Source organism: Euprymna scolopes, chromosome 46, assembly GCF_053919585.1.
Source record: "Euprymna scolopes isolate OS-2025 chromosome 46, ASM5391958v1, whole genome shotgun sequence".
NCBI lineage: Eukaryota > Metazoa > Mollusca > Cephalopoda > Sepiida > Sepiolidae > Euprymna > Euprymna scolopes.
Window position 1 is genome coordinate 110,054,823 of NC_136527.1, and position 26,239 is coordinate 110,081,061.

A 26,239-nucleotide genomic window follows, 5' to 3' on the forward strand; every position below is an offset into this window, starting at 1 on the left:
AGACGTGTGTAACATCCATCCAAACGATGCTGTTGTTTTGCTGAAAGAGTCTGAGTTTCCGATCCATAAAGTAATATTGGCTCAATAAATACACGGAAAACTTAGATTTTGAATTTGCGAGCAAGATTGGATTTCCAGATCTTATCAATTTTATTACAAACAGTCCATGCGATGCCCTTTTTAATGCAGAAGTCTTTCTCAGAGTTCCTGATGTGTGATCCGAGATACTTGTTGTCTTCAACACATTTGAGGATGCTATTTGTGAGGGCTTTAATTTCGTGGTTGTTGCCAATGTTAATTGGCATACACTCAGTCTTGGTAGTATTCAGATGAAGCCCTGTACAGTTTGCTGCTGATTCAAGAGAAGATAGGAGTGCCTGGGCGCTAATAAGGTTGTCAGAGAATAGTGTCATCAGCAAAATCGGCATCGATGATGTAAAGTGCAGGATTACGTGAACTTCTTCTCGGTTTATACATCAGGGGATGCCCTTTTCTCTACCCTGCAACCTCTCTCCCACAGAAGAGACGTTGCGAGCCTGTCCTTGTTTTATCGTTATTTCCATGGCAGATGCTCGTCTGAACTCCAATCTCTGGTCTCCCCTCGCCAATCTTTCACGAAAAACACCCGTCTAGCTGAATCCACTGTGAAAAATTGATCCCACTCTATATCTGTGCCTAAATCAAAACGCGGATTTCATGAGCAGAGCTTCTTTCTTAGAACTGCACGCCTGTGGAACTCTGTTCCGTCTGCCTGCTTCCCTCCGGACTACAACTTGGTTGTCTTCAAGTCCAATGTTAACAAATTCCTAATGAACCGCCCCCTTAAGTAAACATTTCAGCAAATTTCCTCACTAACGTAATGTACTTGCAATGACCCTTATCCCTGAGTGGCTTCCGGGCCTTGATAAGTGGTGATCACTGTGTAAAAAAAAAAAAAAAAAAAAAAAAAATCAGTCCATTGTCATTGATTGCATCCACAGAGATACGCATGATGTAGTCTATTGTAATAATGAAAAGGAAAGGTGCAAGTGTATCACCTTGGAGAATACCAGCCAGAATGTCGAAAGGTTCTTCTTCATCATCTGGGGGTCAGGACAATAGCCTGTGTGTTTTTATACAATACTTTCATTGCTTCGATAATTTCTACTGGTATGCCATAGAGTTCAAGAATTTCGAACGGTTGACGGAGTCGAAAGCTTTGCTGAAGTCCACAAAGATAAGAGCTACAGTTTTACTGACCACCAGCGAAAGAGCCATCACAGAACGGTCAGAGACCAAAAAAACTATTAAGGAAGGCCAGTTGACAAAACTCAACAGACCACCAAAATGATGCACTGACTTACACATGCGATGTCTGCAACCGACAATGTAGATCAAAGATAGGCTTATTAACCCAAAGAAGATGGTGTTCAATCACCTCTGTAGGTGCAATCCCATAGTCTTTTAGACTGACGGATGCCAGCAACTGGAGCGTACAGTTCAGGCTTTCAACACACACGTGAAAAAGCAGTTTTCTTCATTCAAAACACATACAAAGCCTGCAGTACTCGCATTTGAGGTGCGGATTTTGCAGTTAAACCCACTTGCACTTAAACCTAAAGTCTTTGTGTTAAGGTGAGGTGAGGGCGAACTGTGTCCAGGCAAACAAAAAGAACACAATGGAAATCCCAGTCGATCAAAGAAACAATGGATCAATCCCAGGCAAGGTGACCAAGGCTGCATCCAGGCAAGCTGGAAGAGAAACGATAGGAAATCCTGGGATTAGAACGACCTAGATCCGTGACATCAATCGGTCATGGGTCAGACCAAAACCAGCAAAAGTGCAATAAACAAGCTGGCGAGAAAAAGGTAAATAGGTCGAAGTGATACCAATAAAAAGAGGAGAGAGAAAGAAAGCAAGGAAGAGATAGACAGAAGCGAGACACAGATTGACACCTGCGACCCACCCTCTGCGACTAAACTCCACCGCTGTCATTTGTTGAAATGTATATAGTAAATAAACAAAGTCTTATCATAAACAAAAGTGTCTTGTATTCTTTTAAAATTTTTTTTTTTTTTTTATACAGTGATCACCACTTATCAAGGCCTGGAAGCCACTCAGGGATAAGGGTTATTACAAGTACATTACGTTAGTGTGGAGATTTGATGAAGTGTTTAATTAAGGGGGCGGTTCATTAGGAATTTGTTAACATTGGACTTGAAGACATCCAAGTTGTAGTCTGGAGGGAAGCATGCAGACGGAACTAAATGAAATAACTGTCCATTTTATACAGCCTTGATGATCACAAGCCAGACATGTATGTAACATTTGGTGCGACCTAATCTAACATACAAGGGTCATTCCAAAACCAAAGCCTCCTATTTTTTTTTTTTTTTTTTTTTTAACTAAAACAGTTGAAAAGAAGACGGGAGTGTTATCATTAAAACAAGCGACCCTTTGTGCTCCAGATTTAATTTTTCTACATAGTCAACACCATTCTCAATGCACTTTTGTCAGCAATGAACGATGGCTGTGCATGCGTGTCTGGAGTGTGAATTATCATACTAGGATCACTCCAAAAGTAAAGCCTACTATTTACTTTTTTTTAACTCAAAAAATCGAAGAACTATTAAGACCGGAGTGGTACCATTAAAACGAGTGACCCTTTTGTGTTCCAGATTTAATTTTCTACATGATCAACACCATTCTCAATGCACTTTTGCCAGCAATGAACGATGGCTGTGCATGAGTGTCTGGAGCGTGATTTGTCATATGAGGGTTATTAAAAGAGTAAAGCCTCCTATTATCTTTAACACAAAAAGTTGACACACATCCATGACAGAAGTTGCTTTCTTAGAGTCTCACACCGTCAATATCTGCAACAAAGAGGTGAAACTCTCAGGTCATGAATGCATGAGTTCAGTCATTATAAACATGCAATTTTCAATCCTCTCTGATCCTTTCGGGCGGATTAAAAAATAGGAGGCATTATTTTTGGAACGCCCCTCGTATGACGTCACGAATGAGAAAGTTTATATTATTGTGATTTTTTTTTAATTTTAATTTTCTGTTTTTTCTTTCTTTGTTTTTTTTTTTTTTGCTTTTATTACTTTTTTTTTTCCTTTTTTCTTCCTGACCTCTTTCTCCAATGCACGTGCGTTTTATTTATTTATTTATTTATTTTCTTGGTTAATGTTCACCATTACGCCAACTGAAGACGCCTCAACAATTTCTTTAAAAAAAGGACGACTTTTATAAGTTTTCGGGTATGCTGAAAACAAATATCACAGGGAAAAGTAGCACAGACAAGAAGCTTTCGAGATATAAATAACCGTATTTTGTTACGTAATTTCTAGTAGTTTTATTTGGCCACCATCTTTGTTGTTTCAATGAAATGGTATATTGAGCATGCACGCGCACGCTGCAGTGAGCAGATGTTGAATAAATGTTTGCATCTCGTAGACTTAACTACACACATCGTCTGCGCATGCTCACTATCTCATTTCATTGAAACAACAAAGATGGCGGCCAATTCAAACTACTAGAAATTACGATGCATAATACAGGTATTTATATCTCGAAAACTTTGTCTGTGCTAATTTTCCTGCGATATTTGTGCGTTTAGCATAGCCGGAAACATTTAAAAGTTGTCGATTTATCGAAAAATGTAGAGGCGTCTTCAGTTCGCGTAATGGTGAAATTTATGGCCCTGAGGTTGTTTGGTTGGTTTATAGATGGAGAAGGGGTGAAGGAAATGAGGCCATAGAGGTCACAACAAAGAATACATTTAATTGACAACGTTTGAACGTAGAATCTGACTCCATGCAATTAAGGACAGACGAATATTGAAGGTTGAGAACCGGTTTTATTTATTAATGACAGTTTTAATTAGAAGAGGTAAAGTGTGCGTAGAATGTTTGTAGGTGTGTATACATTGATAAGGAAAGAACTTTTGTAGGCTTGTATAATTTAACAAAGAATGAATGTTCGTAAGCGTACTTATCTTTTCGGACGATGGGGGTGGTAAGTGGGTGGCCGGTCGTGCTACTGTCGGTGATATGTGTCCTGGCTTTTAACTTGAGAGCGGCGACTTCTTTCCTCAACAGCTAGCAGCACGGCGTCTTCGCCTCCTATGTTTTTCTCCTCTTTTTTCTTTTCTCTAAAAATGCCTCGTTTTATAGGGGCACATCGGCTCCCACTGACTGTGATATTTTAGGCCTTTATTTTAGGCGCGGAGCTCTGCCATTGGTTGATAATTCTTTTGTGGTTATCTTATTTTTCTTTTTTCAAACGGAAACGATGCGTGGAGCCATGTGCAAAAGATGATTTTTCATCTTGTCTCTTATGCTGGAGACGTTAGCATCCGGCTCGCTGCTAATTCTCATCATGTTCCCACAACTTTGACCTTTTTTTTTTTTTTTTCAATTTATATTAAGAAATGGGTGTTTCTGGTCTGAGTTTAGCGCTTTCTAAAATTCGATTTGAATATCACATGAGGCTGGAAAAAAAAATATCAAGGATGTTTTATGTTTAGAGGGAGGAAGAGGGGGTAATGGAATTCCTTCATCTGTATATCTTTCTGTGTTTTATTTATTTCTTCCTTCCTCACTCTTTTCTCTTTCTCTTTCTTTTCATCTCCTTCCTCCTCGCTTTCTCATTCTTTTTCTTTCTCTTTATATTCTCCTCCCCCTCTCTGTCTTTGTCTCTATTTGTTTTCCTCTCTCTTTCTTTTTGTCCTCCTCTCGCTTCCTCTTCCCCGCTCTCTCTTTCTTTGTCTTCTCTTTCTATTTGTCTTCCTATTTCTTTTAATCTTCCCCTCTCTCTCTCTCTCTTTCTCTCTCTTTGTTCCCCCTCTCTCTTTCTTTGTTCCCCCACTCTCTTTCTCTTTGTCTTCCCCTATCTCTCTATTTTTCCCCCTCTCTCTGCTTTCCCCTCTCTCTCTGTCTTCCCCCTCTCTTTGTCTTCCCCCTCTCTTTATTTGTCTCCCCCCTCTCTCTCTGTCTTCCTCCTCTCTCTCTGTCTTCCCCCTCTCTCTATTTGTCTCCCCCCTCTCTCTATTTGTCTCTCCCCTCTCTCTCTCTGTCTTCCCCTCTCTCTCTCTCTGTCTTCCCCCCTCTCTCTCTCTGTCTTCCCCTCTCTCTCTCTCTCTGTCTTCCCCCCTCTCTCTATTTGTCTCCCCCTCTCTCTGCTTGTCTTCACCCCAACTCTCTCTCTTTGTCTTCCTCCTCTCTCTCTCGCCCTCTGTCTTCATCCTCCTCTTTTTCATTCTTTCCCACCTCTCTCTCTTTGCCTTTCCCTCTCTTCCTCTTCCTCTCTCTTATTCTTTCTCACTCTCGCTCTGTCCTCCTCTCTTTTTCTGTCTTTCTCCTGCTCTCTTTCTCTTCCTCTATTTCTCTATCATCGTCCTCCTCCTTGTCCCCCCTCTCTCTCTTTGCCTTCCTCTCTTTCTCTCTCTCTCTCTCTCTCTCTCTCTCTCTGTTTTCGTCTCTTTCTCTTTCTCTGTCTTTCTCACACAATCTATTAAATTTTTCTTTTTTTTTCTTTTTTTACTTTTCCATTCAACAGGCAAAGATGAAATGTCACAACATATAACAATATCAAACAACAAACTTTCAAAAGTAACAATGTCGCTACTCCAAGAAGTCCAGTCGTTAACTTACCATAACTACGACGCCATGTTGAATGCATTACAGAAGGTCAACAAGAAATGTCCAAATATAACCAAGCTCCACAGGTCAGTCTTCATTTCTCTTTAACTAAAAATAGACAAACATCATACGTATATCTTTTGGTTCAATTCAATTCCATTGGAAAAAATTGATAAAAATTCAATGCCATGTAGGCAAAAAACTGATAAAAATTCAATGCCATGTAGGCAAAAAACTGATAAAAATTCAATGCCATGTAGGCAAAAAACTGATAAAAATTCAATGCCATGTAGGCAAAAAACTGATAAAAATTCAATGCCATGTAGGCAAAAAACTGATAAAAATTCAATGCCATGTAGGCAAAAAACTGATAAAAATTCCATGCCATGTAGATAAAAACTGATAAAAATTCAATTCTATGTAGGTAAAAAAACTGGTAAAAATTCAATGCCATTTAGGCAAAAAACTGATAAAAATTCAATTCTATGTAGGTAAAAAAACTGGTAAAAATTCAATGCCATGTAGGCAAAAAACTGGTAAAAGTTCAATGCCATGTAGGTAAAAACTGATAAAAATTCAATTCTATGTAGATTAAAAAAACTGGTAAAAATTCAATGCCATGTAGGCAAAAAACTGATAAAAATTTAATGCCATGTAGGAAAAAACTGATAAACATTTAATGCCATGTAGGCAAAAAAGTGATAAAAATTCAATGCAATGTAGGTGAAAAAAACTGATAAAAATGCCATGTAGGCAAAAAACTGATAAAAATTCAATTCTATGTAGGTAAAAAAAAAACTGGTAAAAATTCAATTCTATGTAGGTGAAAAAAACTGATAAAAATTTTAAAAAGTCATGTTGAGAGGAAACTAAGTTTCTTTTTAAAATTTAAAAAAAATGTGAAGTAAATTGACTCATTAATCCTTATCCTCGAATGGCCTTCAGGCCTTTATATGTAGTGATTCTTCTGTAAAAAAATGAGAAAGAAAACTATCATCGCAAACATTAATTAATGAGGAGCAAATTACCTCCCTTTATATCTACTTTTTATCAATTAAAAGTCATTAAAACCATTTTATCTCCAAAAATTTTCAAAATTAAAAAACATGGCTGTCTGTTTACGGTTTTAAATTTATTTTATAATTTAAAAAAAGTCATGCTGAGAGGAGACTTAGTTTTTTATTATAGTTTCTTTTTAAAATTTAAAAATATGCTCAAGTGAATTGACATCTGTTCCTTTATAATTCATATTAAAAATTATTCAGAAAAAAACAAACAATATGTTGTGTGTTAAATTTTTATCGAAAAAAATCTAATTTTTTTAAATCTATTAAAAGATTAAAAAAGAATTTGCTAAAAAATTGTTTTAAATTTGTCGTTATTTAATTCACTTATTGCGGACTATTATCCTATTACTTGTTGTTTTATGACGTTTCGGCCAACTATTCCTTTGGCCTTCGTCAGGTGGTAACTGCAACAGAATAGGAACTCCGAATCTCTTAACTGTATTCTAAGCAATTACTGCCTTCCATAGTTGTTGTTGTCTCACCACGAATTTTTTTTTTTTTTTTTTTTTTTGCCAAGTAAGCCTCTGGCTGGCTTTGGGTAGGATTGAAACGGCTATCTTCAGATAATTCTCACCGGGAGCTGTAGAGATTCAACGTCTTTGTCCACTGCACCACGGGCCCCAACGTTGAACCTCTCTTAGAAGACCAGAGGAATAGTTATCTGAAGCGTCAATTAACAACAGCTAAAAAACAAGATGAAGATAATAGTCTGCAATGAATAAATTAATAAATAATACTCATCTTAATAATGAATTCCAATTAAATAATGTATATATATATATATATATATATATATATATATATATATATATATACAGGGTGTTCCAAAAGTTTTGGGCACATTTTGACATTGAATAGTTCGAGAACTATTAAAGTTATAAAAACGTATCTGGTATATTCAGAAAACTTGTAATCTCAAGTTCTTCATGGAATGTTCACAGATGTTCAATGAAAGAACTATTGCTCCAACGACACACAGCAAGCTGATGGTCCAATTCTTACCAAACGCATCACAGCATTGCGTTGTCAATGGTTGCGACAGCTTCTCAAGGGCCTTCAGTTCATCCATGTCTCTTGGAATAGGAGGCACATAGATGAGTTCTTTTACAACCCCCCCCTCAAAAAAAAATTGCAGGATGTGAGATCTTTTTTTTGCGAAATGCACGTTGCACAAGTGTCCATGATTCAGTTTTTGCAAATTTAAGCACACAAAATGCCTTTTCTGATTGTGTGAACGCCATTACTGAATCTGTAAAGAATGAAAAAAAAACAATAGTCTTACAAAAAAACTTAACGCATTTAGCTTTAAAATGGCACCACTTTAATTAGCATTCATAGTTGAGCAAATACAAGAACTTGAAATGTGCCCAAGACTTTTGGAACACCCTGTATATATATATATATATATATATATATATATATATATATATATATGAACAAATGATTAATAAAATATGTTAAAAGGCATCTTGAAAAAGAGTTAAAAACATATTTAATTTTAAAAAAGGAAGCACAAGATAAGTGGATAGTCCTTAATCCGCGGAGTTTCAAAGAAATACTCTCCTTCTCATCAGAGGGCAGGAATTAGCAAAATGCAGGATCGGATTTTGCATATAAAAGTATTTAATGAAACTACAAGTAAGTCAAAGATCTTACTTGGTTAAAAATATATATATATATATATATATATATGTATGTATATGGGGATGACATCGTCAATGTCTTTTAATATAAAACAACTTTATTTATTAATTTATTTATTGCGGACTATTATCCTCATCTTTCTTAGTTATTTCATGACGTTTCGGCCAACTATTTCTCTGGCCTTCATCAGGTGGTAACCATGAAGGAATAGGAACTCCGAATCTCCTAACTGCATTCTCAGCAATCACTGCCATCCATAGTTGTTGTTGTGTCATCACGTTTTGGCCAAGTAAGCCTCTGGTCGGCTTTGGGTAGGATTGAGACCGCTATCTTCAGGCAATGCTCCCCTCAAACAACTGAGGATGCAGTTAGGAGATTCAGAGTTCCTATCCTGTCGGGGTTACCACCTGACGAAGGCCAGAGGAATAGTTGGCCGAAACGTCGTGAAACAACTAATAAAGATGAGGATAATAGTCCGCAGTAAATAAAAATTAATAAATAATACTCATCTCAATAAGGAATTCCAATTAAATCTATAAATATAAAAGCGAAAATGTGTGTATGTATGGATGTATGTGTGTTCGCTTTTTCTGTATGTCTACAAAAGGCTTTTTCCAGAGAAGCGGTCGCTCGCCTAACAACTTTTTAAAACTTTTTATATCACCTGTAAATCGTAATATCTCAGAGTTGTCAACGGAGCTCGCCTGTCTATTTAATTTGCTCGACTTCGGGAAGATAAATATTCAACAGTTTTCGCTCGCCGCATGTGGATTAAGCCTTTTCCTATAATTAATTCTGGCGGCATTTTTCCGGTTTCCCCCTACCCCCGCATTCCGCAGTAAATGAAATGCTACTCCGCAGTCAACAGTTGACCTCATTAAGTCATTAAAATGTGCACCTGCCAAATCTAAGTAATTAAATAAATTCAAACGCGTTTCCGTTGGTATGTCTTGGTGGTGCAATGGTTAACGTCACACGTTTTTTTTTTCACACTTTAATTTACAATTTTGCCTCAAGGGTTCCGGTTCGATCCTCATACTTACCTACTAAAACATTTTTTTTTATTTTAACCCCTCTGCCCCGGAGTTTTGATTTACCCAAAACGACACACACCTTCAAACACCCGGGCAACGCTGGGTACTCCTCGCTAGTAATATATATCGTCATTATTTGTTTTATTTTATTTTTTATTCAGTTTATTTATTATTAGCGGGGGGAGGGGTGTAAGGGGGTTAAGTAATAACCCTGTTTAAATATTGTTAAAAAAAATCGAAAAAAACAAACACAAAAACAAAAAACAGCAAACGAATAAAACAGTGAAAAGAAAAAAAAATGGCATAAATAACCCTGTCGGATCGAACCTGTAATCTTAAGATAACAACTGATGACCGCGTGTTTGGAGGTGTGTGTGCGTAGGTGGGGGGGAGTAAACTAAGAATAAGCGAAATAATAACCCTGTTTAAATAATAAAAAAAAGCGTTGCCCGAGTGTTTAGAAGTGAAAAAGAAAAAAAAATATTTCTGATAGAGAGGTAGGCTCGAACCCGAAGCATCAAGGCTAAGATGGAAAAAAAAGTCTGACACGTTACCCCGACACCAAAGAGACAAACAACAGAGAACTGACAAAATTAAACGTTTAAAAAACTGCAGGTGGTTTAAATTAACGTCAACGTTTTCTAGGTCAAACATGACTTCATCGTCGTAGTAGCAGTAGAAGAGAAAATGAAGGAACGATTTTTTGCTACCCCTCCCTGTACAAAACTGCCCAGTTGAGGGTGAAGGAATGAATGTTTTTGGCCAATTTTTCAATATTTTTCGTCGGAGGGTTTGAGCTTCAAAATGATACTGATATGGCGAAAATCCGTCGCCTCTGTCAAAAGTTTTTGCGTGACATACAAACACACACACACACACACAAACACATTTTGCCTTTTATATATATAGACTAGCGGAGGTACCAGCATTGCCCGGGTGTTTGGAGGTGTGTGTGTTGGGGGGGGGGGTAGATCAGAACAACCCTGTTTAAAAAAAAAAACGTTGGCCGGATGTTTGGAGGTGTAAAAGAAAAAAAAAAGTTTTAGTAGGAAGGTAAGCTCGAACCCGAAACCTTGACACGAAGGTGGAAACGAAAGGGGAAAAAAATGTGACACCTAACCATCTTGGCCACGAGGGGAAAGGAAGTGAAAAGTGTCTTAATTTAACTTTTCTAAAATAAAATTGACAGGTGCGAGAAAGTTAAGTCGCGTGATGTTTGACCTTATTAAAGTCAAACTAAGTTTGGCGCTGCAAGCCAGTTTCTGGTTCCCCCGCCACAGCATTCACTTTTTTTTATACTGAAAAGCATAACGAAGATGCGGCGATCAAAAAAATCTTGAAAATAGCACATAAAAGTCAGGTAAATTAAAGATAGATGTGACCTCTGTTCATAACTGGTATATATTATTATCTAGGGGGTATATAAAAAGTTTTAAGGAGTGACCCGACCGAGAAGCCTGGTGAAAAAAGCCTATGGTGGACATACAGAAAAAATGCACACACACACACACTAACACACATTTTCGCTTTTCTATATATTGATGTGTTTTAAAAATGTTCAACCACCGTGGAATTTCCGTGGGTTCTGCTAGTGATTATTTTAAAGAAAAAAAATAAATTATCGTTTTTGACTTTCTTAAATTGCTAATATTTTTTTTTTTATTTTAATTTTTTTTATTTTCATTTCTTCAGTCTTGGAAAAAGTGTGGAAAAAAGGGACCTTTGGATGTTGTCCTTTGGGAAGGAATCTACTCATCCGAAGCCCAAAGTTTTCCTAGCTGGCGCCATACACGGGAATGAGAAGGTTGGAATGGAACTCCTATTAGAATTTGTGTATCACCTTTGTGATAATTATAAAAAAGATTACATCATCACTTCGGTAAGTATGGCCTACAAATTCTTCTTCTCGAATAGTTGGTTGGTTGGTTGTTTTTGTTTTACGGCATATCAACTGTGAGAAATTCCATATACAACTGCCATCTTTCTTGTTTAGGCCAGCCACACAGTTCTAGTAGCCGGTCCATGATTGGTTAATTTTGAATGAGTCAAGTAAATTGCTTGGCGCCCTTTTTGTATCATGCTTTTATTTCAGTCTAACAGAAACTCGGCATCGGGATAGACTCATCCCAACGGTTCTCTCGAGTGGGGCAAGACAATTCCTTCATGGACACCAAACAGTTGGTGAACGATGGCTACAACTCTACAAGCAGAAACAAGTTATATTGCTGTATTTTTCCTAATTGAGGATGACATTAAAAAACTGTTCTGCATGTTCATTTACCAAATATTGGATCTTATCTCAATTCATCTTGAGTTCTATGGGGCTCACATACGCCTGATTATAGCCGCCATCATTCCCGCTGGGTTTACCATGAAACATTCATGGATCCTTCCAAAGAAACAACGAACTAACATTTCAACAATAGGAATTTGAACTAAAGGCTCCATGCATAGGGAAGCAAATCGGGGCCACCATTTTGCAAAGGGACTATATGAGAACCAAAGAACTTTCATTGCTGTTACTTGTGAATAAATTTGGAGTTTAAAGGTATGGCTTTTGTTTGTGGAATTCATTTGCTTCTGCAGGGAGGAATTTGAGTGCGTGAGAAAGAAATTTCTTGCACAACACTTTCCAGAGCTGTGATCCAGCGGAACAGTACTGTATGTGGCTGACTATATATATATATATATATATATATATATATATATATATATATGATGATGATTGCAGCGTCTTGTCAGACGAGTGCCACTTCCTCAGATACGAGCCCAAAAATTACTTCCATCGCCACAGGACCATTTTAATAGACAAATACGTGAGGGAGTATTATACACAGATGATGTTACAGAGTCTTAGCTTTGTACGACAGCTAAGACTCTCTCTCGGTTCAAAATGTTGAGATCCAGCAACAAGCAAGAACAAGATAGACAGCAACAAGTTAAACTGCAGACCAGCTTAATACGGGTACTGGTCTCCCGCTTTATGGGTTTTTAAATTAGAGATTTGCTTCTCCTAGAAAGGTTGCCTTCACCACGGCTTACGGGAGCCCTCTCCACTCCAACGCACACATACATACACACAAACACACACAGTGCTAGTTGGCCGTTGACCCCCAAAAAGGTCAAAAAAAGGTCAAAAATATATATACTAGCATTTCAGGGTTTTTTTTTCAAATCAGTTTCTATTTAACCCATGGTTGGGACCCTAACAGGTACTACCACTCTGGGTCAGAGTGGACCTGGGAGCAATAGCAATTAAAAGGTGGCTCCACACTCCCTAAGGCCTGTAAGCTGGAGCCCTCACCATCGGATATAGTTTAAGTTCATATCCAGGACCGGAATGGGGTCAAAAATGGATGGCAACAATCAATGCTGACAAGACTAAGCTCATTTCCTTTAATAATTATAAGAAACCTTACCAACCACTAATAACTTTGGCTAAAGATATATCACCTGAGAGTACTTCATTCAAACTCTTCGGCTTAACGTTCACAAGAAACATGAGTTGGAACAGATACGTCAAGGGTATTGTCAAGGCTGCTGCAAAGAAGGTGAACTCTCTCTACTGTGCTAGAAAGTTACTTACGCCTAAAAATATCCTGTACCTCAATAACCACCATTCGCCCATGTATGGAGTATTGCTGTCACATTTGGGCTGGTGCATCTGCTGCTTGTCTCTCGCTCCTGGACAGGATTTAAAAGAGAGTTCCCAACCTGATAGGTCCTGAACTGTCATCTAAGCTTCAACCTCTGTCCCATTGACGAAATGTTGCAACCCTCTGCCTGTTCTACAAATACTTTAATGGTGAATGCTCTGACAAACTACAAGCACTTGTACCTCCTCGACGTAACTACCCCCGACAAACCCGACAAGCTACTTAGTCTCATCCCTTTACAGTAGAGATCCCTAGGTGGAAGAAAGCCTTTTACTCCAATAGTTTCTTCCCCACTGGACTAATATGAAGATTTCCAAATGCTGTATCGCTTGACCTGTTACTGTGCTCTAGTCATTACATGTTCACACTAGAGACTTACACTTTTTATGCAGATGGTTGTAAGGAAACAAAAACAAGGAAAGAACTCCACGCACGTTTCTAGTTGAAACGACAGACATTTATTTCCAGGTACTTCCATCATAATTCCCTGTTTCTTTTTCAAAAGTCTTCTCGCACTCCGATCTGCTTAACAAGACCCTGCCATGTCGAACACCTGGCACTCTGTCTTTAAATAAAGTATATGGCAATAAGGTATATTTAAATATAGTACATTTAAAAAAGAAAACGTAAATATATTTGAAAAAAAAAACCCACTACCAACCCCCTCCCTAGTTCATCTAACATGGCCACGAAGCATATGTGTAGGTTGCTTTGCTTTTTTATATATACTAGCATTTCAGCCCGGCGTTGCCCGGGTGTTTGGGGGTGTATGTTGAGCAAAGAAAAAAAAACGGTCAATTTTTTTAACTTTGGCCCCTTAACATTTATTTTTTGAGCTCAAATCAAGTTATTAAGTTAGATCCATGTCCAAGGAACCTATACCTAAAATCTCAAGTGTTTAGACCCAAAATTTTGGGAGGAGTTTGGTAGAGTTCTCAAAGGTCAAATCGTTGAACTTTGACCCCTTAACAGCCAAATTTCTGGCCGAAAACCGATCAGATTTTCCCAAATCTCATTACCCTGAATATCAAATTTCGAGTCTGTAGACTGAAAATGACGGAGTTATTGTGAAGGAAAATGTACACAGACACAAAGACAGACAGACAGACACACAAACGTGTTCACTTTTATAGATATATAGATATGACACGTTTCATATATATATATATATATATATATATATATATATGATACGTTTTGTAAATAAAGCAACCTACATCTATGCTCACGAAATAATTTCTAATCTAAAATCAATATGACCCAATTCTCAATTTTATATATCGTAATTTTTAATGTCATATCCCAGGGTTCTACTGTATTTCAAGACATCTATGTATCTTTTTGGTAGTACAATATCATAGGACTGAGTAGTGTTTGTATGTGTATATATATATATATATATATATATATATATATATATATATATATATATATATATATATACAAAAATAGACTGAAATGCTAGTATATATATATATATATATATATATATATATATATATATACATCCTCATACAGTGCTGTTTCGCTGTATCACAGCTCATTAGTGCGGCTAGACAAGCAACTACCTCAAGCCAGGATTGAAACCCGACCGCTCAAACGACAGTCAAGGATTCTCACCATTACACTATATGGTTGTTGCTGTGTGGGTAATGAATTAACGATATATTGACATTGTCTAAATGCTGAAGCTCAATTTGTTTACACAAAGAGCATCGCTAATGGCAGTTTGTATATATGGAGGTGTATGTTGAGCAAAAAAAAAAAAAAGAGGTCAATTTTTTTAAACTTTGACCCCTATTATAACCCCTTAAAATTTATTGTTTTGGACTCAAATTAAGTTATTAAGTTGGATCCATTTCCAATGAACCTATATCTAAAATTTCAAGTGTTTAGACCCAAAATTTTCGAAGGAGTTTGGTAGAGTTCTCAAAGGTCAAATCGTTGAACTTTGACCCCTTAATCGCCAAATTTCTGGCCGAAAACCGATCACATCGATTTTCCCAAATCTCAGTGCCCTGTATATCACATTTCGAGTCTGTACACTTAAAATTAACAGAGTTATTGCATAGGGAAATGTACACACACAGACACACAAACACTTTCACTTTTATAGATATATATTGAAAATTTATTATATATATGTATGTTTTATTTTTCCTATTTCTTTTCGTTCGATGTTGAAATATATATATATATTTCATTTTATTTTTTTCTTTTCGTATTTCTAGATGTTGGATAACACCTGGCTGCACATTTTACCATCTTTAAATCCTGACGGGGCTGAAAAAGCCTTCCAGAAGCATTCCAGAAGACGGCGGCAGATACAATCGAGATGTACTGACACCTTTGGAGCTGAGAATGCCAATGGCGTTGATCTGGATACAGATTTTGAAAGTAAGTCAATATAACACGTTTGATTTTTTTTTTTTTTTTTTTTTTTTTTAATTTTGTTTTTAATTTTTTTTTTTTTTTTTTTAATTTTTTTTTTTTTTTTTTAATTTTTTTTTTTTTTTTTTTAAATTTTTTTTTTTAATTCTTTTTTTTATTTTTTTTAATTTTTTTTTTTTTTAATTTTTTTTTTTTTTATTTTTTTTTTTTTTATTTTTTTTTTTTTTATTTTTTTTTTTTATTTTTTTTTTTTAATTTTTTTTTTTTAATTTTTTTTTTTTTTAATTTTTTTTTTTTTTAATTTTTTTTTTTTTAATTTTTTTTTTTAATTTTTTATTTATTTATTTTTTTTTTTGTTGTTGTCAAGTACGGGATGGAACGATAAAATTGTCGTCCTAAAAGTAAACAACACTCCAGCTTTATTTGTAAAACATTTTATGTAAAAAATCCAGGTGACTTGATTATGTGGTAGAGCTGACATCTAATCAATGTAGCCCACTTCAGCCTCAATCACCGTCTCGATACAGGTCCGAAAATGGGAGCAGTCCTTTTCCACAAACCTCGTCGAATACTCGGCAGATCAGACTAGCTTTGGTGTTGTGGGAGGTCATGTTGGTGATGTTCTCGACATATGACCAAATGAAGCACTCCAGTGGGTTCAAGTTAGGAGGAGGAGGTTGGCAAGTTGTGAGAAGCGTGCAAAGTCCTAGCACTCTTTCTGGAGCCAAGTCTGGCTCTCTTTGAACTTGTGGGTCGGCATCAAGTCCTGTTGCCACACCCAGGATCTGCAAACAGTCAGCTGATTGCACCAGTAGTAATGGTTCTGTTGTGATAACTAGGGCTGTGACAACAGCATATTCTTTTCATTCTTTTGACTCTCGAATGTGTATCCGTTAATATTTTATATGCTTTTATATAGAGTGATGTGGTTCTTGCTTGATTAAATGTGTCTAACTGTGCGGGGTATATACTTGAGAGTCAAAACAATGAAAAGAATATTCTGTTGTCATAGCCGTAGTCATAAATTGGTAGAGAGCATGAGCTGTACAGTGGCACATCTCCGAGCTTGCTCATTGAACATTTGTATTACTTTCAAACAACAAATAAACATTTGTCTACTTTGCATACCTTCTTCGTATGTTATTGCTGCCCAAATCCCCACATAGTACCCTAGTAGATGTGACCCCTGATAGTAGCCCCTACATCAAAGTGGTAATGTGCCTTGTTTGGGGTGAAAAATGTAATAAAAAAAAAAAGTTCTGTCACTCGGTTGGTTTGTTCCATGAATGTCTCCCTCCAAAAGGGACACTAAATACTAAATTATAATCTTATATGCATAACTTTTATTCCCCACTTCCAACAGAGTTGCAAAGTATTGTAATTTCTTTTCTTCTACATCATGCTGAAGTTGTGGATCAGTAGAGAGCATGAGTAGTACAGAGGCGCATCTCCGATCTTGCTCGGTGAACATTCTGTCACTTTCAGACATGATATACGACTCCTATCACTTTTGGGATTTGTTCCCAACTGGCCAACTAGTCTACAACAAAAGAAAAAAAAGAAAAATTTATTTATTTTGTTTCCTTTTGTCTTTTCAGTCCACGTGAAAAATAAGTCAATGCCAATCCAGCCTGAGTCCGCAGCCGTCATGAAATGGTTGAAAGAAACCAATCCGACAGTCAGCATAATTTTGCGAGGTGGCTCCCTTGTTGGGGTGTACCCTTACCATAACAGTGAATCTGGCTGTAAGTATTCTTTAGTTTTAACAAACTGGGCTACTCTGCATTGCTCAACGAAATAGCAATTATATATACCACTTACTAAATATAATGCTGTATTATTATTTTATTGTTGTAGGGCAACAGATTTTTTTGTCTAATATGAAACAAAACCATGAAAGTTCTTGCTGCTTGGCAATTCCATGAACAAAGCTTTTTTATTAGAACTGCACGCCTGTGGAATTGTCTTCCGTTTTCCTGCTTTCTGGCTGACTACAATATGGTTGTGTTCAAGTCTAATGTAAATAAGTTCTTGATGAGCCGTTCCATATAAGTTATCAAATTTAACAAATTTTCATTACTAATGATTATTATATTGTCCAATTTCTACTGTACACTCTTTAACCCTTATCCTTGAGTGGCCTCTTGGCCTTGAAAATGAGTTGATACCTATGAAAAAAAAAAAAAGAAAAAGTCCAATGTGAACAAGTTCTAATTGAATCGTCCCCCTAAGTAATCCAAGTTACAAAATTCCCACTGTTTACTATGCTAAAATCACAATGACTAATGTATACCTATTAACCCTTATCCTCGAGTGGCCTCTGGGCCTTGATAAGTGGTGACACCCTTGTAAAAAAAAAAAAAAAAAAAAAATTGCAAGTTTCTTGACCTCCTAGCCTACTCGTATCTCCAAAAAATTTGAAGAGAAATGGTGTGCGTAATTACAATAGTCCAAAGAGAAGCTTAAGAAATGTTAATTAAAACCAAGGAAATTAGCTGATGATGTAACAATTTCTTTCCAAATTACTATATTGTTATAGTAGCAGTGAAGCTTGGCTTTGTGCGGGCCCTATGTACTGTTCATAATTTTATGTGCACATGTATATATATATATATATATATATATATATATATATATATATGTGTGTGTGTGTGTAGACAAAAGATTTTGAAACATCAGTTGGAAATATTTACTGATTTAAAACCACCTGAACAGTGAGATTATATATATATATATATATTTATATATGGTGACTGCCACTTCTTTACAGAAGACGGCCAACCCTCACGATACGATGGCGTGTGAGTGAGTCCGCATATGATTCCACATAGCCCCACCCGGCCTGCACAGTTTGTCGCGGATTCTGCAGGATAACCTTGTTGGTGACCGACCCCCTCCCTCCCGTGCTCCCAGTTCATGTCCCGCGTGCGTAGTTCCATGACTCTTGAGGCCTGCCTTTGACAGGCACACCCTGCCGCATATCCCGCACGAGTACGCGGGGTCGAGATCAAAGTCCTCTGTATCCTCTCGCTTTCGTAAGGCTCGCTTTATAGTGGCGTGCTCAACTCTCAAAACCTCAAAATTCTCACATCCCGCGTAGACGTAGTACCTCCAACTTTCCCGGTCTTCAGCTATCTCTTCCCACCTTGTTATTTCTATGCCAAGTGCCCGCAGGTTTCCCTTAACTACATCTTTGTACCTTTTCCGAGGTTTGTGATTGGGTCGTTTGCCACATTCAAGCTCCCCAAAGAACAATTGCTTAGGTATCCTATAATCCTCCATTCTCACTACGTGACCCGCCCATCGAGTCTGGTTTCGAAAGACTCGAGTCTTTCGAAATATATATATATATATATATATATATATATATTTTTTTTTTTTTCTTTTTTTTTTTTTTTTTTTTTTTCACTGTTCTTCCAACTGAAACCAATTTCCCTCATTCGATTCTTAGTTTTTAATTTATCATTCTGACGTTTCCTCTTAGAGGGTCAGACGATAAGGCCTTAAGGAAATTTTAATAATTCCACCTGCCCATTTTTTTGTTTTTTTGGTATTTAAATTAAATTATGTTTCCTCTGAAATTTCTCCTTCCATTTTGCTGTACCAAGAATTTACTTATATATATATATATATATATATATATATATATATTAAAAAGTTTGACTCGTGTCCAGGTAACCTACATCTAAAATCTCAAGTTTTTTAGACTCAAAATTGCCGGAGAAGTTTGGTAGAGCCTGAAAAGGTCCACTCTTTCAACTTTGACCTCTTGGCAGCCAAATCTTCGCCAAAAAATTGATGCATGTCTGAATACCCTTTATGTAAAATTTAAAATGTTTAGACCCGAGCAAAGTCGGGCTGAACTGCTAGTATTTTAAATTGTTTTTTATTTTATTTTAATTAATTTTTTTTTATTTTTTTTTATTTTTTTTGGCTGTTTTATCCAGAATACCATGTAGTTTTTACATACATCTTAAAATTGTTTTTTTTTATTATTTATTTTTATTTTATTTATTTATTTTTTTTTTTTTTGCTTTTTTATCCAGACCTTGGAATACCAGACAAATCTTCTCTCAGACATCTGATCCAAATCTATGCCCGAGAACATCCGACAATGTCGATGGGACGACCCAATTGTAGCACCACAAAAAAAGGTATGTGTTTGTTCGCGCCTGACCTCCATAGGAATGGAAATATGTCACAAAGTTTAACAAGGTTTCTTAATATAGATCCACAAAATATTGTGATAAGTGTTTCAGTGTGAACAGGTATGGTATAATAAATTATGGGGTTTATCTATTTTATTTTTACTTTCATCATATTTTGCTTTGGTTTTGATATCCCCAAATTCGAAGCTGTCTCTTTACAACCCTTCCTTTTCATAACCTATCATACTTTCATAAATCAGAGTCCATTTTCTGTAGGCTGTTTTTGAACACAGTCAAAGACGGGTACTTTTGCTAGTATATATATATATATGCACTGGGTGACCCCAAAAAAAACAGAGGACATTCGATTGTTTTTCTGAGCATTTTACAGTCAACAGAGAAAAAAAAGGCCAAAGACCCTAGTGTTTTGATGTGATGTTTTGAATATAATAAACTAGTTATGACCAAAGTTTCATTTCATTTGGATAAAACACTAAGAAACGGTGCCTAATTAGAGTTGGGGCTCGTTTTTTTTTTGGTTACCCTATATCTATCTATATATCTATAAAAGTGAACGTATTTGTCTGTTTGTCTGTGTGTCTGTGTGTCTGTCTGTCTGTGTACATTTCCCTACGCCATAACTCTGTAAATTTTTAGTCTATAGACTCGAAATTTGAAATACCGGGTACTGAGATTTGGGAAAATCGATGTGACGGGTGTCAGCCAGAAATTTGGCTGTTAAGAGGTCAAATTTCAACGATTTGACCTTTAAGAACTCTACCAAACTCCTCCGACAATTTTGGGTCTAGACACTTGAAATTTTAGATATAGGTTCCTTGAACCTGGATCTAACTTAATAAAGTGATTTGAGCCCGAAAAAATAAATTTTAAGGGGTCATAAAAGGGGTCAAATTTTAAAAAATTAACCATTTTTTTTGTTTTTTTGCTTTTTTTACACAGCATACACCTCCAAACACCCGAGCAACGCCGGGCACCCCTGCTAGTATATCTATAAAAGTGAACGTGTTTGTGTCTGTGTACATTTCTCTGCGCACTAACTCTGTCAATTTTTAGTCTACAGACTCGAAATTTGATATACATGGTACTGAGATTTGGGAAAATCTATGTGATTGGGTTTCGGCCAGAAATTTCGCTGTTAAGGGGTCAAAGTTCAACGATTTGACCTTTGAGAACTCTACCAAACTCCTCCGACAATTTTGGGTCTACACACTTGACATTTTAGATATAGGCTCCTTGGACATGGATCTAACTTAATAACTTGATTTGAGCCCAAAACAATAAATATTAAGGGGTCATAATAGGGGTCAAAGTTAAAAAAATTGATCACTTTTTTTTTTTTTTTTTTTGCTCAACATACATTTCCAAATACCAGGGCAACGCCGGGCACCCATTGCTAGTATATATATATAAGGTTATATATATATATATATATATATATATATATATATATATATATATATATATATATATATATATATATATACCGGTCTATATACTAAATGGTGTTCTTTTGCAACTAAAACAACTAAGGTGGCGTTAATTTATACGTTGGTACATAGGGCCTTGGTTATTCGTTCCCCTTGTTCACTAGATACTGAAATTACTAAAATTAAGAAAATTCTAATCGATAATGGCTATCCAGAATTCTTTATTGATAAATGTATTAAATTAAAAATCAACTAATTTAATAAAGATATAACCTTTGGCCCTTCAAAGTGTCCTGTTTATCTTAAGTCCCCATCGGTTGGAGAAAAATGTGTCCGTCTCATTAATCAACTTAAGCATACTATCCACAATTGTTTTCTGCCTGTTCTAGCTCTGGTGATTTTCAATACGAAACCTGTATTTTCTTCCTTCAAAAAGGACGGCTTGCCTCGCACTAAACTTAGCAATGCTCCAATGTCAGTGTGATGCTGTCTACGTCGGGCGAACCAGCGTTCATTTTGAAACGAGAATTGGACAACATGTTCCTTCAGGCTTGCGTGAGAAAAATAAAAATAAAATTCTCCACCTACAATAATTTAGATTCCGCAGTCGGGCAACATTTATTGGATAACCCAGAATGTGGGCAGGCATGTAAGGACAGCTTCTTCTCAATTTTATTTCGAGGCCGATCGAGTAGTTATGTGAAAACTCTCGAATCCGTCTCCATTGCTTGACTCAAACCCTCTCTCTGCAGGCAGAAGCAGTCTGTTAATACCCTGGACCTTTTGGGCGAATTATAGAGGGATACTTTAGATATGACTCCCTACCCCTTTTCTCCTCCTCCCTCCCATATATTTATATTGAGAATATCATCCTCCATTCATAATAGTTTTAAAAAAAATTTTTAATAGTATTCATTTTATATATATATATATATATATATATATATATATATATATATAGCCAGTAGAGTTTAGTTTCCTAGAAGTACATCCAATGAAACAACATGTGTCTACCAAAATAGTGCTCAATGAGTGAACAGAGCAGGTATATTAAATTTATTTATACAAACATTAATGGCCATTAATGTTTGTATAAATAAATTTTATATATATATATATATATATATATATATATATATATATATATATATATATATATACGTACCTTAATCCATTGTATTTTATCGTTTCCCCTTTCTTCCTCCCTGTACAATACATATATCTATATATCTATAAAAGTGAACGTGTCTGTGTGTGTGTGTGTGTACATTTCCCTATGCAATAACTCTGTCAATTTTTAGTCTACAGACTCGAAATTTGATATACAGGGTACTGAGATTTGGGAAAATCGATGTGATCGGTTTTCAGACAGAAATTTGCCGATTAAGCGGTCAAAGTTCAACGATTTGACCTTTGAGAACTCTACCAAACTCCTGACAATTTTGGGGTCTACGCATTTGAAATTTTAGATATAGGCTCCTTGGACATGGATCTAACTTAATAACTTGATTTGAGCCCAAAACAATAAATTTTAAGGGGTCATAATAGGGGTCAAAATTTTAAAAAATTGACCTCTGCGGTCTTCCAAATTACTCAGACAATTTCTGGTCTAAATATTTGAAATTTTACATAAAATTTATTCAGAGATAAGGCAAGCTTTTTAATCAGTTTGGGTCGAAAATTTTTGTTACCAATATATAAATGTATGTATTTATGTCTGTTTGCATGTATGCCTTGAACTTTCAATAGAGGCGACAGATTTTACCAAGATCTGTATCGTTTTAAAGTTCGACCTTTCATACGACTAATATCGAAAAAAATTGGCTAAAAACATTAATATCTTCCCCTTCAATTAGGCACTTTTCTACAGGGGGTGGGGATCACCTTTTTCGCTGATATTTTTTAAAGTTATCCTCTCCTTTAGATTGTCTAGCCTTAATTTTAAAAAATGTCGCTTCCAGTTTGGCGGTGGTCGTAACAGCATAAACGTTAGGTTTTACTCTGTTCTTTTCCCCCTTTGCGGTACAGGTTCGAGCCTGCCTTCCTACTAGCACTTTTTTTTTTTTTTTTTTGCTCAACATACACATCCAAACACCAGGGCAACGCCGGGCTGAAATGCTAGTATATATATATATATATATATATATATATATATATATATATAGCCACTGATATAATTAAAATTATCTTCAGATGTGTAAAAAAAAAAAACAGAATTTTGACAAACTCTAAGGAATTGTTTTTGTTTTAAATTTAATGATTCCATTTATTTGTTATTGTTTTACAGAAACCTACAAAAATGGAATGACGGAAGCTTCCAGGTTGAGCAAGCATAAAGGAAGCTTACTGGTAATTACACTTGCACTTAATCAACTTTGAAATCTGAACGCTTCGAGTTATTGGTCCCCCCCCCCCTCCGACAAAGGAAGGGTGGACATGTAATTCATTTGTCCACACTTTTCTCAATAACTTTGCCTTGGAATTTTTTTAAATTTTGCACAAACATTAAACATGATATGAGTAAAAACGTAACAGAACGGATTTTCCAAGAAAACTCTGGTTGCTCCCTAGGGGTGCCTTTTGGGCTAAAATGGCTAAAATTGATACTTTTGTGCTTCTTAAAAAAAAAAATTGGATTTTTTATAAAACTTTTCTGAAAAGTTGTAACTAACTGATTTCTATATAATTGTGTTTGTCTATACTTTGCGATAACTCTTGGGTGCGCCCCAGGGGCTCTTTTAGGGCTAATAAAAACACTTCATTTTTGGGACTATTTTACCATATTTGTCCAAAATTTTCTGTGTATGTCTATTTAACAGTTTTTCATGGTGATGAACTCAAATTTATATATGTTAAGGCCTTGGTGACTTTTGGGGCTAAATGGGGGTGTGGGGGGGGGAGGGAGGCGCAAATGATGAACTTAGTCTTTTTTTTTTTTTTTTTTTTTTTTTTTTGCATAGTGCAAAACTCAAATTTACATATGCCAAGGCTTAAAAAAGCACCGTTTGTTCATTTTCACCAGGATTTGACATCCCCTGGGGACTTTTGGGGCTAAATGGGGGAGGGGGGACGGGAAATGCTGAACTTAATTTTTTTATGCCTCGTTAAATGTGCAATCACAAGGGACCACGCATGCTTCACTTGTTTGTTCTTTTTTCCTTTCTTTTCTTTGTTTCTTTTTTCTTTGTTTCTTTTTCCTTTCTTTTCTTTGTTTCTTTTTTCTTTGTTTCTTTTTCCTTTATTTCTTTTTCCTTTATTTCTTTTTACTTTTTTTCTTTCTTTTTTTCTTTTTTCTTTTTTTCTTCTTTCTTTTTTCTTTCTTTTTTCTTTTTTTTCTTTTTTTCTTTTTTTGTTTTTTTCTTTCTTTTCTTAATTTCTTTTTCCTTTATTTCTTTTTTCTTTGTTTCTTTCTTTTCTTAATTTCTTTTTCCTTTATTTCTTTTTTCTTTGTTTCTTTTTTTCTTTGTTTCTTTTTTCTTTGTTTCTTTTCCCTTTGTTTTTTTTTCCTTTATTTCTTTTTCCTTTATTTATTTCTTTTTCCTTTATTTCTTTTTCTTTTTTCTTTTTTTATTTCTTTTTTCTTTTTTTGTTTTTTCTTTCTTTTCTTTATTTCTTTCTTTCTTTTTCCTTTATTTCTTTTTTCTTTATTTCTTTTTTCTTTGTTTCTTTCTCCTTTGTTTCTTTTTTCTTTATTTCTTGTTTCTTTTTTTCGTTTTCCTTTCTTTTTCTTTTTTCTTTTAATATTCATTTCTTTAAATTTTTCTTTTTCTCTTCACTTTTTTCTGTTTTCATTTTTCTTTCTCTTTTCTCTTCTCTTTCCTTTTCTTTCTCTTTCTCTGTTCTTTTTTATTTTTATTTTCCTTTTCTGTTTTCTTTCCTTTGCTGTTTCTTTCCTTTTCTTCTGACCTTTTTTTTTTTTTTTAAGTATACGTTTGACATTTCCATTCACAATTACGCCCTCCCCCCCTTTTTTTAAAATGGTTAACATTTGAAAATAATTCAAAGAAATGGAAGAACTTAAATCAGATTCCATTTTTTTTTCTACTTAACACGTTACAAGGAAAACTGCTAAACCAGAATCAAAAATTGATTTTGTAGGAACGAAAGCTGTTGATAACAAAAAAAAAAAAAAAAAAATCGGGTTTCTATTACTATACACATAAGTTCGAAAAAGTTGTCAAAAAAAACCAAATATATAACAAAAAAGTATTTTCAAAGGCAAGATAAGTTACCCTTCTACCTAACTGGATAATTTTTTAGTGTTTTTATTTAATGTAACATGTTTATTCAGATCGAAAAACATACAGTGTTTACTGATGTATTTGGAAATGCAAAATGGCGCTCGACTCTCTTTCTGATACAGTAAGTTTGGGAAAAGGGGTTAAAAATAAAAAGCTAGACAAAATACTGTTAGAAACTCGCTCAATATATCCAATCAGATTACATTTTTTTGCTACGTAACACGTTACAAGAAAAACTGCTAAACGAGAATCAAATATTGATTTAAATATGTTAAGGCCTTGGGGACTTTTAAGACTAAATAGAGGCGAAAGGCGGGGGTGATGAACTTATTTTTTTATGCCTCGTACACTGTGCATGTTTCACTTGTTTTTTCATTACTAGACAAAGCTTCAGTTATGTACGGGGTTAGGGTTAGGTGGTCCGATGTCATGTCATCGTCTATCAAATGAGGAAAAAATAATACAGCAATACAAAACACAGGTCTTGGATTCAGTTTATGTACTTTGAAAACGGTAAAATAAAATGTTTTGGATTACGACATATCAATCATTTGTGGATTATTTAATTTATTAATTGATTATTTAATTATTAATTGATTATTTAATTATTAATTGATTATTTAATTAATAATTGATTATCTAATTTATTAATTGATTCTTTAATTAATAATTTATTTAATTATTAATTGATTATTTAATTATTGATTATTTAATTTATTAATTGATTCTTTAATTAATAATTGATTATTTAATTTATTAATTGATTCTTTAATTAATAATTAATTATTTAATTATTAATTGATTATTCAATTTATTAATTGATTATTTAAATTTATTAATGGATTATTTTAATTTTTTAATTGATCGTTTTATTTTATTAAGTTTTTATTTAATTTTATTAATGTATTATTTGAATTCATTAATTGATTATTTTAATTTATTGATTATAAAAATTTATTATTTATTCAATTTCATTATTTAT

General features: G+C 35.0%; 1 protein-coding gene across 3 annotated transcripts in view; it reads left to right on the forward strand.

The window, feature by feature from the left end:
- LOC145270612 (carboxypeptidase D-like) overlaps positions 1-26,239 on the forward strand; it is a 293,674-nt gene that overhangs the window by 237,224 nt on the left and 30,211 nt on the right. For all 3 annotated transcript variants that reach the window (XM_080126242.1, XM_080126241.1, XM_080126243.1), the window contains 6 exons: positions 5,546-5,714; positions 11,066-11,252; positions 15,261-15,426; positions 17,019-17,165; positions 19,467-19,574; positions 23,304-23,365. In XM_080126242.1, coding sequence (XP_079982368.1) covers positions 5,546-5,714; positions 11,066-11,252; positions 15,261-15,426; positions 17,019-17,165; positions 19,467-19,574; positions 23,304-23,365 — 839 coding nt within the window. The remainder of the gene's footprint in view (positions 1-5,545; positions 5,715-11,065; positions 11,253-15,260; positions 15,427-17,018; positions 17,166-19,466; positions 19,575-23,303; positions 23,366-26,239) is intronic.